Here is a 13,331-nt window from a genome sequence, read left to right as displayed (position 1 = left end):
TCCATGAATGAAAAACCTGAAATTTCACAGTCTTTTGGAAATTCTGGTATAAGGCAGGAAGGCTGCAAGAACCTAGCACTGGACTGTCTTGTTCATTATATGCTGTAAGTGTAGTGTGTGATTTCTGCAGCTTGGGCTGTCCAAGTGCAATTACGCAAAGAAACTGAGGCACCCACATCTAATTGCAGTTGAATAATTTGGCCAGCTATCACAAGGTCCACAAAGGGTTTGTCAGAGTGGCATTTCAGTAAAGAAGAGACTACTGATTTCTTGAATTGCAAACTGCCTCTCTTCTGTTCCACACTCGAAGCTCTGTTTGGTTCAGAATGCACAACATATACAACAAAGTTTGATTTCTGTGAGCATATATTAGGAGGGGGAGCCCTCTTTTCTCTGTAAGCATATTGCTTGAATATGCCCATTCTGGCCAACATAAAAAAAAACAAGTTGCATTTCATGATAAGCATAAGTGACACTTATGTGCGGAGAAGTAGTGCAGGCAAGACTTCACGACAGTACCTTGCTGCCGTGGCTGTTTATGTGGCTGGCTATGCTGATCCTGAGGAGGCTGCTGTGCACTCAACTTGGAAGTAGTTTGTTAATGTGGCCAGTAATGCTATTGCTAGGCACTACATCACAAATATTGACTGATTGAAAACTATCTAAGTCACTGTCGCAAGATGCTCGATAGTCAATAATGTGCGAAATCTGCTGCAAGAAAGGATTGGGATACTTCAAAATCTGTTCCCTTATTCTGTTATCAGCCACATTCTGAGTAATTATGTCACATATCTTGAGATCACTATAATATTTGCCACACTCATATTGAGACTGACACTGTCAAGTAAGCCCTTGTAAATCTGTCGCACACTGCCTATGAGTTTGATCTGACTGCTTCTTTAATCTGAAGCATTTAAACCTGGCAGCCATCATGTGGACTTTCCCATAATAGAATCTATTTGAAGCCTGGATTAATTCTTCATAGGTTGTAAGTTCTGGCAACAAAGTGCGGGAATAATTTGCATGTTTCATACACAGACTCACTGGCCACTGATAAGAAAAAAAAGTTGTTTAACAGTACCTGGTACTTAAGTGTGCAGATAGATGAGCTTCACATTGAGCCAAGTACTCAAAACAATCCATTTTGTCATTTTCAAAAGGGGGAAACACAGGCTCTAATGATGGCTGTGTAAGTTGTGGCACTGGCTTAGTTGGCGGCATCTGATTATAATTCTTGTTGGCTGCCATCTGCATTTAAATGAAGCCTCTCATCATTTTAGTGGCTGCGTTATTTGTTGCATCTGTAACTGAGGAAGGGGTCTTAGAGTAAGCATTGGTGCCAAAGGCACTTGCCATTGTGATACCGCTAAGTGCGAGGCAGGTAAGCATGGAGTGTTGGGTGATGGGGTAGGTGTGGCAAAGCAAAAAATGCTAAAGCTAAATCAGTAAGTGGCAGCACAAACAAGTAAATTGAACAAAAATAGCAAGCACAGATCTGAAACAGAAATATCCACCAGCACAAATGGTAAAAGCGCAAATAAAGATATCCAGAAATCAATTAAAAAAAAGGTAACAAAGGGAATAAAATGATTTGGCATCATAAATTCGACAAGTTCATTGGCAAATAGTATGATGTGAGTTGGTAACTGTTATGTTCTGAAGAGCCAAATGTTATAGCCTCGCTGCTAACCCTTGAGTGGGCGCACCTATATATAAAATGCACCAACAACAAATAACATTGTCTTGTGCCATTCCATTGTTGTTTTACGATTGTGAGTCCATACCTATTCCTTCCTTATTGCACCATCTAACATAGTGATACGTTGCATTGTCATACATCTAAGTAATAAGCAAGAACATAAAATAAACAGCGAGCTACACAAGAAAAGATTTACGATCTATACTAGAAAATTACACAGATTATGTACTAGCAGTACAGCTCCATAATGTGACAGTTGTCCATAAGATTAGTTAAAGAAGAAGCAGTTGGCTGACATCTGAAGCAGCTGTTGATGATGACAATGATGACATTTTGTTTGTGAGGTGTTCAATGATGTGGTTATCAGTGCCTGTATAAATTCCCAATCTTTTCATTGTCCCGTCTCACCATTTTCCTGAACGATGAAGAAACGATAAGGACAACATAAACACTGAGTTCCCAGGTGGGGAAAATCCCTGACTTGGCTGAGAATCGAACCCAGGTCCCTGTGAGCCAGAGGCAGCATCACTAACCATTATACCACAAGCCATGGACTGAAGTAGCTGTACTGTTTAATGCTTCAAGTGGGTCATTATTGTGGTGTTACACTAGCACCCGGTAAACGACTGATATAACAAAAGCAATAAAAAAAAAGGGTGGCAAAGGAAGTAAAATAATGTGGCATAATAGATTCGACAAGGTTCATTGGTAGTTGGTATGATGTGAGTTGGTAACTATTACGTTCTGAGAAGCCATATGTTACATCCTCGCTGCTAACCCTTGAGAGGTTGAACTTATACATAAAGTGTACCAACCCCAAATAACATTGTCTTGTACCATTGTTGTTTTATGACTGTGATTCCATATCTATTCGTTCATTATTGCACCTGCTAACACAGTGGTAAGTTGTGTTGTCATACGTCATAAGTGAGCAGCAATAACATAAAATAAACAGCAAGTTACACAAGAAAAGATTTACTATCCATACAAGAAAATGACCCAGATTATGAGCTAGCAGCACACTCCCATAATGTGACAGTTGTCCGCAAGATAATTAGTAATAGAATAAGCATTTGGCTGCCATCTGATGCAGCTTTTGATGATGATGATGATGATGATGATATTTGGTTTGTGGGGCACTCAACAGCATCGTTATCAGTGCCTGTACAAATTCCCAATCTTTACACTGTCCAGTCTCACCATTTTCCTGAATAATGAGGAAATGATGAGTACAACACTAACACTGAGTCCCCAGGCGGAAATAATCTGTGACCTAGCTGGGAACCAAACCTGGGACCCCGGGACCCAGAGGCAACAACACTAACCTTTAGATCATGAGCTGCATACTGAAGCAGCTGTGCTGTTTAATACTTCAAGTTGGTCATTACTGTCATATTAGACTAGCACACAGCAAAAGACTGATATAAGGAAAGCTTATTTTACAATATTATGAAAAGGATAGTTGCTTTTGTGTGTGTGTGTGTGGGGGGGGGGGGGGGTTTCTATTTCCAACGAAGGCATCTATATCTGACAAAGGCCTCTTTCGCCGAAAACTCACTTTCTGACAGTCCTTTTGTTGGGCCTAACTGTGACTCAGCATTTGTGCTATATTGTGAGTAGCAACTATCTTTTTCGTAATATTGTTACATTTGACCCTGGATTTTCCATTGTTTGAAAGTTTATTTTATTATTGTTTAATTAAACTGTGATTTAGCTCATATAATGTAAGTTTATTTATTATTGTTGAATTAAACCATGCTCATACATGTTTACTTGGTAACATAAAGACACCGACTCTTCACATGCATACAAAGTGTGCCGTGCACCTGCTTGTGTTATAAAAAACAGCTCTCCCACTTGAGGGCTAGTGATAAATGGGTAGAAGATGGCCAGAGGATCTGTCGCCATAGGAATCTGGACAGGAAAGCAAAAGATTAGTTGACACAAATGCACTTTAAATAAATATGTTGTACTCAACTTGTGGATGAAGAAATGTTACACCATTGGCGACTTGTGGCAGACACAGCTAGCTTTAACCAGAGGCCCAACACAGGCATTTGTCTGTGTGTACTGAATGTTTGCTACCCATCAACAACTTTGTATAAGTATAGCACCAATTAACACATGGGAGTAATCTTGTACTAGAAAACTAGTGCCCAGGTCCTTTCACTTATAACACTGCCCTAGTGGTCTTCAGTGGTCAGGGGCCTGGAGGTCCTTCATTGTTGGTGATGTTCAAAGCACCGCTCATGGTGCCTACAGGAATCTTCAAGGCTATGATGCTACAGTTCCAAAGACATAAACTGTGGAATGGATTACGTTCCCTTCACTACCATTGTGGTATTTAATCTGCAGGGAATAATTACTGTGAGGTTCTGATAAAATGAATGCACAGTTTAGTTTCATTCATCCTCAAGCGGGATGATTGTCTGTTATTAGGTTTTTGGATGAACTGATTAAGCATGCAAACAACACTTAGTCCATTCCAAAGACAATAAATGTGGTTCAGATAAAGGGTTTGAGCAGGCCAGCCCAGAAAATCGCTTGATTTTCTTGAAATCACATTGTAATTGATCTTGCTTTGTAGACAGGATCACTATCATTCTGATTCTGAACAATATACTTCTTGACTGTTATCAAGTTTGGAAAATAAGCTGCTATGTAAAGTTTACTTATCAACATCCCTTTTTTAATTGATCAAAACCAATTATCTGGGCCCAGTCCACAGTAAAACTGTCCCAGATAATCACATCACTTATACTAAAATTCACTATCCACACAACACAGTCACGTAAATAAGACTCACCACACTGAAGCATGTCCAGTTAAGTTATATAGCATGTGCTGTGACTTATCACTTCTTGAAACCTTCCTCTGCTGCTGTGCAGATCAATGAAAGCATTGTTTGCACTACTCTAAGATAAGTTGTGTGTTCATTCTTGTGATCACAGCCTTCTGGGCATAACACGATAATGAAAACTTTATTAGTCTGCCTCTTTATGTATTATTCTGTCAGAAATCTTCTTTCCTGAGCAGCTGTGGAAGTCCACCACAATAAGTGACAAAAAGTCTGACAATTTTTGCTTGTCTGCAGTGTTTTATAGCTCAGTAGTTTAGGTCATTTACTTTTTAAGTATTTTGTATTTCTCTGTTGTTTTCAGTTCATGGTAATATTACTAACAGTAATCCCAGGCATGTGTATTATCTGTATCTAAAACTGATTGAACTGCCAAATATATGGACCGCTACAATCATGCCTTTCTCAAAATAACTCTTTCTCTCCATTGAGTCCCACATCCTCCTTCACAGGTCTCCATGATTATGCTATTTTTTACGGAGGTACCACCTGACAACAGCTGGTGTGTACCCGGCTGAAAGACCATGCAGTTGCAGTCATCTATAATGCTTAAAGACCAAATATACATTATATTAGCAAATGCAGCAAAGCTTCACAATAGCTAAATATGTATGGAACTGACCTTTTATCCCCTCTCTCTGTCCATCTCCTCCTCCTCTCCCATTCTCTGTTCTCTGTTCACCACCTACTCCCCTACCTATCTCTGTTCATCTCCTCCTTTCCCCTCTCTATGTCCATTCCCCACAGACCTTCCTTTCTGTTGCTCTCTGTCCATTTCGTGTCCCCCCCCCCCCCCCTCCCCCTGTAGTGCTGCTGGATCTTCATGGGTAGTAGCTTCAGTGATAATATTTCTCGTAGTTTTAATCAGCAAATGCATAGGATTACAAAGTTTCAGGCTATATAGATTCTGTAGTAGTATTGTAATCACAAGCCCATAAACTATAAATACAACTTCTCTGTCTTCTATTAAAATCAACTGTGAAGAAGAAAACAAAATTTTCATAGTTGTGTATACAATTTTTGTTTAAATTTATATTTGAAGAGAAAGAATATACATGGGAAAAATAATTTTTCTAATGTTTAAACATTTTCTTTCTCTCAGTGTAATTTAACAGAAAACTAGCGTATTGTTGTTCAAAAGAATGTTCTGCCCATGTCTGCTGCAATGTTAATATAGTTGTTGTTGTTGTTGTTGTTGTTGTTGTTGTTGTGGTCGTGGTCTTCAGTCCTGAGACTGGTTTGATGCAGCTCTCCATGCTACTCTATCCTGTGCAAGTCTCTTCATCTCCCAGTACCTACTGCAGCCTACATCCTTCTGAATCTGCTTAGTGTATTCATCTCTTGGTCTCCCTCTACGATTTTTACCCTCCACGCTGCTCTCCAATACTAAATTGGTGATCCCTCGATGTCTCAGAACATGTCCTACCAACCGATCCCTTCTTCTAGTCAAGTTGTGCCACAAGCTCCTCTTCTCCCCAATTCTATTCAATACCTCCTCATTAGTTATGTGATCTACCCATCTAATCTTCAGCGTCCTTCTGTAGCACCACATTTCGAAAGCTTCTATTCTCTTCTTGTCTAAACTATTTATTGTCCATGTTTCACTTCCATATATGGCTACACTCCATACAAATACTTTCAGAAACGACTTCCTGACATTTAAATCTATACTCGATGTTAACAAATTTTTCTTCTTCAAAAACTCTTTCCTTGCCATTGCCAGTCTACTTTTTATATCCTCTCTACTTCGACCATCATCAGTTATTTTGCTCCCCAAATAGCAAAACTCCTTTACTACTTTAAGTATCTAATTCCCTCACCATCACCCGACTTACTTCGACTACATTCCATTACCCTCGTTTTGCTTTAGTTGATGTTCATCTTATATCCTCCTTTCAAGACACTGTCCATTCCGTTCAACTGCTCTTCCAAGTCCTTTGCTGTCTCTGACAGAATTACAATGTCATCAGCGAACCTCAAAGTTTTTATTTCTTCTCCATGGATTTTAATACCTACTCCAAACTTTTCTTTTGTTTCCTTTATTGCTTGCTCAATATACAGATTGAATAACATCAGGGATGGGCTACAACCCTGTCTCACTCCCTTCCCAACCTCTGCTTCCCTTTCATACCCCTCGACTCGTATGACTGCCATCTGCTTTCTGTACAAATTGTAAATAGCCTTTCGCTCCCTGTATTTTACCCCTGCAACCTTCAGAATTTGAAAGAGAGTACTCCAATCAACATTGTCAAAAGATTTCTCTAAGTCTACAAATGGTAGAAACGTAGGTTTGCCTTTCCTTAATCTTTCTTCTAAGATAAGTCGTAGGGTCAGTATTGCCTCATGTGTTCCAACATTTCTACGGAATCCAAACTGATCTTCCCTGAGGTTGGCTTCTATCAGTTTTTCTATTTGTCTGTAAAGAATTCGCGTTAGTATTTTGCAGCTGTGACTGTTTAAACTGATAGTTTGGTAATTTTCACATCTGTCAACACCTGATTTTTTTGGGATTGGAATTATTATATTCTTCTTGAAGTCTGAGGGTATTTTGCCTGTCTCATACATCTTGCTCACCAGATGGTAGAGTTTTGTCAGGACTGGCTCTCCCAAGGCTGTCAGTAGTTCTAATTGAATGTTGTCTACTCCGGGGGCCTTCTTTCGACTCAGGTCTTTCAGTGCTCTGTCAAACTCTTCACGCAGTATCATATCTCCCATTTCATCTTCATCTACATCCTCTTCCATTTCCATAATATTGTCCTCAAGTACATCACCCTTGTATAGACCCTCTATATTCTCCTTTCACTTTTCTGCTTTCCCTTCTTTGCTTAGAACTGGGTTTCCATCAAAGCTCTTGATATTCATACACATGGTTCTCCTTTCTCCAAAGGTCTCTCTAATTTTCTAGCCATTTTGCACTTCCTGTCGATATCATTTTTGAGATGTTTGTATTCCTTTTTGCCTGCTTCATTTACTGCATTTTTATATCTTCTCCTTTCATCAATTAAATTCAGTATTTCTTCTGTTACCCAAGGATTTCTACTAGCCCTCGTCTTTTTACCTATTTGATCCTCTGCTGCCTTCACTATTTCATCCCTCAAAGCTACCCATTCTTCTTCTACTGTATTTCTTTCCCCCATTCCTGTCAATTGTTCGCTTATGCTCTCCCTGAAACTCTGTTCAACCTCTGGTTTAGTCAGTTTATCCAGGTCCCACCTCCTTAAATTCCTACCTTTTTGCAGTTTCTTCAGTTTTAATCTACAGTTCATAACCAATAGATTGTGGTCAGGGTCCACATCTGCCCCTGGAAATGTCTTACAATTTAAAACCTGGTTCCTAAATCTCTGTCTTACCATTATATAATCTATCTGATACCTTTTAGTATCTCCAGGGCTCTTCCATGTATACAACCTTCTTTCATGATTCTTGAACCAAGTGTAGCTATGATTAAGTTATGCTCTGTGCAAAATTCTACCAGGCGGCTTCCTCTTTCATTTCTTAGCCCCAATCCATATTCACCTACTATGTTTCCTTCTTTCCCTTTTCCTACTTTCAAATTCCAGTCACCCATGACTATTAAATTTTCTTCTCCCTTCACTACCTGAATAATTTCTTTTATCTCATCATACATTTCATCAATTTCTTCGTCATCTGCAGAGCTAGTTGGCATATAAACTTGTACTACTGTAGTAGGTGTGGGCTTTGTGTCTATCTTGGCCACAATAATGCATTCACTATGCTGTTTGTAGTAGCTTACCCGTACTCATATTTTTTTATTCATTATTAAACCTACTCCTGCATTACCCCTATTTGATTTTGTATTTATAACCCTGTATTCACCTGACCAAAAGTCTTGTTCCTCCTGCCACCAAACTTCACTAATTCCCACTATATCTAACTGTAACCTATCCATTTCCCTTTTTAAATTTTCTAACCTACCTGCCCGATTGAGGGATCTGAAATTCCACGCTCCGATCCGTAGAACACCAGTTTTCTTTCTCCTGATAATGACATCCTCTTGAGTAGTCCCTGCCCAGAGGTCCAAATGGGGGACTATTTTACCTCTGGAATATTTTACCCAAGAGGATGCCATCATCATTTAATCATACAGTAAAGCTGCATGCCCTCGGGAAAAATTACGGCTGTAGTTTCCTCTTGCTTTCAGCCGTTCGCAGTTAATATAGTATGTAAAAATTTGAAGTAAGTTTGTCAAGAAATTTTTGCTAACTTTGTTCCCCCACTTTGACAGCATAAATGTCGAAAAGTCTTACACGATACTCTAGTAATACAAGCATCCTGTAAGAATCTGAGATTGGTTAATTGGTCAAGAACTTTTTGAGAGTTTGCCTGTTATATGTATTTATAGATTACTTGGTGAGATAGAGAGAGAGATAAATTGGTCAAGTACTTTTTAATATTTTTAGTAATGATGTTAAACAATGACTTGCCCTTTTAAAGTATAAATATGTCAAACGTACTGCCCGGATTCTGGGATTTATAGAAACATGAATGGAGGACTAAAAACTCTGGTGTTTCTAAATTCCTTTCTATTGTAATGAAAAGTTTCACCATGTGAATATACCACAACAATTTTATGTGTACTTTTTGTTTTGTACTAGCTTTGGGGGAAATTTATCACATATTATATTGCTGAATATCTTCCATACAGGGTGAAGCAGGATATACTCTTTGGCAACAGATGTGGCTTTCAGACAATTCTTGTATTGTCTGGGGTTTGTACCCTGGATGATGCTTCAGATGATCCAGAATATAAACCAAGATATTATATTCAGAAACTTGGAGATCTCTTGTCGAAATTGTAGACCTTGAACTGAAAAGTTTCTTCTCCAAAGAAGAAAAAGAGAGAAGGGAACTAGCAGTTGCAGTGCAAACCAACAATAGTGCACAGTGGTTGCTTCCTAGTCCTAACAATGCTTTTATGTAGATGCTATTTTTATATGTGAAGTAATTTACTTGAAATGATGAACAACCTGCAGTATTAATGCTTTTACTTTATTTTAGTTCCCCCATTTTGAGTGGGTTACAGCTTTAAACCATGCTTCTGGCTTAAATTTGAATTATACATTAATGCTCTGATTCTCCAGCTCTAGGTAGAAAACATAATTTCTTAAAAACCTACTTTTGTGGCACTTGGGTTCTTAATTAGATACCTTGTTCCTCTTCCTCTGTCTTCTTCTATTGTTCCTAGTTCCACAGCTCCACAAAAAGGAATCATTAATACCAAAAGATTGTTGTCGCCTTCTTCTTGCAGATGTTGGGTTTGGCATACTTGGTTTTTGCAGGCAGCCTATTTCAGTTTCTTCTGTTTATTTCTTTTGTATTTTTTTTATATACTGTAAAGGAGTACTTTGCATCATAGTGGTATAACACATAATCAGAGACTAACTTGTTTTTCGTATTTTTTTTTTTTTTTTTTTTTTTTTTTAGTACTTCTTCTACTTTGAATATAGATGACGCACTGAATTGCATATAAGAATATTATCAAGAAAATATTATTTGATATCTAGTACTGCAAAGTGCATTGTATGATTTACCTGTGATAATTCAGAAATGGCACTCCTTGTTTTAAATATGTACTGCTCTCAGTAAAATTTCACACAGTTCCTAAGTTTTGTACTTTTATAGTTGAATTTGTGATGTATTACTCTCTCTATATTTCTAGATGTTAATATTTTTAGTCATATGAATACAAAAAAATGACAAAAATACAGTGATCATTGTGTGTACTTGTTGAATCATTATTTCCTTTATTTAGATCATAATTTTACACTCTAGTAAGTTCTGGAAAGGTTAAAAACAGTTGAGATGCTGGAAGTAGCATGCTGATAAATGACCACCTACTGTAACACATATTGCTTTATTATGTGTGTATTGCTGAAATTTATCATGATATAACAATTTTCACCAGCTAAGCTGAAAAATGTGGTTTTACAGACAAACAAATTACTATGTGATAAATCAATAAGTACCATTAATTTATGTGTTCCTTTAAATATGCATCATTCTCCTATTTAAAGGCATCAAAATTTTTCATGCAAAATATCATAAAATTTTGAAACAGTGAGCAAGATTATTCATATAACCTATAATAAGTGAACTACTGATGGAAAGAATTGTTGTATAGCTTCTATAGTGCCTAAGATTAACAACAATTGAAGTGCAGCATTTATATGTATCAAATAAGATTACCTCTCATTCATGCAACAGACTTTGGTATTTAAAGACAATGAAGCAATGGAATGTTTCAATTAAATAGACATGGTAACAAATAATAGTGTGAACTTTGACATTAGTGAGATAAGTTACATTTGCTGCTGGTGAGAATTTGAACACTGTATTTTCAGATCATTAATACTGCAAGTAAAATGATATGATATATTTAAAACATTCAGTTACCAGAAAGCTTTGAAATATTTATTCTGTGCTTAACCACCGCTTGATCTAGTTGCAGATCTTATTTATAGTATATGCGATTGTAAAATCATTTAAGGACCTTATGCAATGTTTATATACATACTTAAAAAGAGTTAGAAATAAAATATTTTCAAATTCCATGTTGTTTAAAAATTATACATTCTTCAGATCTTTACTATGTGACTAGTAACAGCATACATGTGACGTGGCCAAATCAGTTTGATCTTCTGGAAAGACACCATAAACAACCTCTTTCACATTCACAGTAACACATACTGAAGAATCTAAACAACAAATGCTTGAAAATAAGTAAATTACTGGATGTAGAGTATCACGAGGTTTACATGATGCCTTTCACAAAAAAAATACTGGTAAACTAAAAAATGTATTTATGAAATTAATATTCAGCCCAAGGAAACATGTAACCATCTATACAACATGCTGCACTTTAGATATTCACTTGGCTCCAACTTTTCACCATGATCTCCTCCTTTGTTTTCTAGGGTTGCTTACTTCAGTCAGTGAAAATGGAACCCTTATAGCTCAGCTATCCACCTGTCTGTCTGTCCATCTGTTAAGGCTCCCCCACCCTTTTTGTGGGAATGGGTTCAGGTATCAAGTTGAAAGTTATGTCAAATAGGAAAATCTGTGGTCCGCAGGCACTGTAAAAAAATTTAAGATTTTAAGTCAATGCAATCCAAAGATATGGCTTTTTATGTAAAATATTTTGATACAAATTCATTCATCAAAATCCATAGGGTACTTCCCACTGACCTGGAATCATGAAATTTGGTGAGAAATAAGATTTCACAGTACAAATAAAGGAAAAAAATCAAGAAATTGTTAATTTATAATTGTATCACATAAAAAATATTGTTTTGCCATTTGCTGCCTGTCTGTTAAGACCCATTTTTCTCAGGAATGGGTAGAGGTCTTACTTTGAAATTTATGTCAAATACTTATTAATATGATGCACAATGGTGTTTCATTTTCTAATTCCAACTCTTCCTACCCTAGAGGCTCCCTTGGTTGTTGTTTCTGGATTAATTTTACTTCAACTGATTTGTTACAACCAGAATGTGGTTTTTGCAGCAATGCATTTACAGAAGTTGTATCATCCAGACACTTTGAATATGATTTGTATTCATTTAAAAATACCATCTGTTTTGTTAATTTTAGATCTTTCAGCGGGTGGTGATGAAAGCAAAGAGAATTTACTCTGTCATGAGGAAAGACAGATACGAGGAGCAGAGGGTAAGTTGCTCTTATGCAATGCTGACAACCTACGAAATCACAATTCTTTTGTTTATCATTTGGAGCAACTATCAATTTAATTTGAGCTGCAGATGTATATTCCATTTGAATTTAAGTTGCTTTTCTGTCAAAATAGTCAGACACATAAAAAATGACTTACAACTTTCTTCAATAAAAGCACTAAGGCTGTTACTGCAATAAAAACATTTTTCACAAAGTTTGTCAAAAAGTGAAGAATCTACTTTGTATCCGACGTTGGCCTTCATAGCATGACTGGCACATATAATGTGACAGTCACTCCTTGTCCACAGTTGCGAAATGTGGTCACCAGTGAAGACGCCACTGCCGAGAGACTGCACATGATGGCAGCGCAGGTGCCTCCCACAGCTGCCTGTGAGACACCATCTACACATTCATCAAGCTATTTAGTATGCTAGTTAGAACTGTACTGTACCTGTCTTGCCATGTGGCTATGACATACATTGTATATTTTGTGAACTGTTGTCCTGTGAGATCAATAAATATACTTGCTCTGGAGGGGTCATCTTGTGTTTTTCCATGTTTTCATTTGCAACTTTGTTGGAAATGATCATAAGCATTTTTCATGTTCATTACATAACCATGCACCCTACTCAATAGGCTATCATGAAGGTATGTCGCTGGAAGTCATGCTATAACAATTTCTGCAACAGCAGTTACAGGGACAGAAATGTCAGGAGACCTTGTTTTCCATGTTGCTCTCCCAACAATCAGCTACAAGTCCGTCGTCATTCCCACCTTAGGATAAGATTGTGGAAGAGTGAGAAGATATGAGAAGTACATCTGGCAGCACTTTTTCCAGTAATGGATCCAACCATTTTAAAATCACTTTTCCTGTCATGGATCCCACCCAGTACAAACCAGCTTTTGCACAAACTGGCCTCTGTTGTGGAACCAGTACACCAGGACTTTGATTAAATGTGTGCTCTCTACTTTCACCAATGGTGCCATGTCATTGCATCCTGTGTGGAGTTTTATCAGTGTCATAAACAGCCTAATCCGTCATACTGTACATGGACAGGCGAACAGCAGGGACTGAGTAGGAAATGC

At 37.5% G+C, this 13,331-nt stretch overlaps 1 protein-coding gene across 5 annotated transcripts in view; it reads left to right on the top strand.

The window, feature by feature from the left end:
* The window catches only part of LOC126475253 (glycerol-3-phosphate phosphatase-like), a 78,034-nt gene extending 65,248 nt beyond the window's left edge, over positions 1–12,786 (top strand). Inside the window, exons 7-8 of one of the 5 annotated variants that reach the window (XR_007586680.1) lie at positions 12,168–12,242; positions 12,554–12,786. Coding sequence is in view for 4 of the 5 variants with exons in the window: in XM_050102962.1 (XP_049958919.1) it covers positions 9,223–9,376 (154 nt within the window). In the remaining variant the exon portion in view is untranslated. Of the gene's footprint in view, positions 1–9,222; positions 9,989–12,167 lie in introns of those variants that run through there. The other 4 variants (XM_050102959.1, XM_050102961.1, XM_050102962.1 and 1 more) reach the window with 4 other exon arrangements.
* Positions 12,787–13,331: the final 545 nt, after the last annotated feature.

This window comes from Schistocerca serialis, chromosome 4 (assembly GCF_023864345.2).
Source record: "Schistocerca serialis cubense isolate TAMUIC-IGC-003099 chromosome 4, iqSchSeri2.2, whole genome shotgun sequence".
Taxonomy (NCBI): domain Eukaryota; kingdom Metazoa; phylum Arthropoda; class Insecta; order Orthoptera; family Acrididae; genus Schistocerca; species Schistocerca serialis.
Note: the sequence above shows the minus strand (reverse complement) of the source record. Positions and strands in the feature narration are given on the sequence as shown.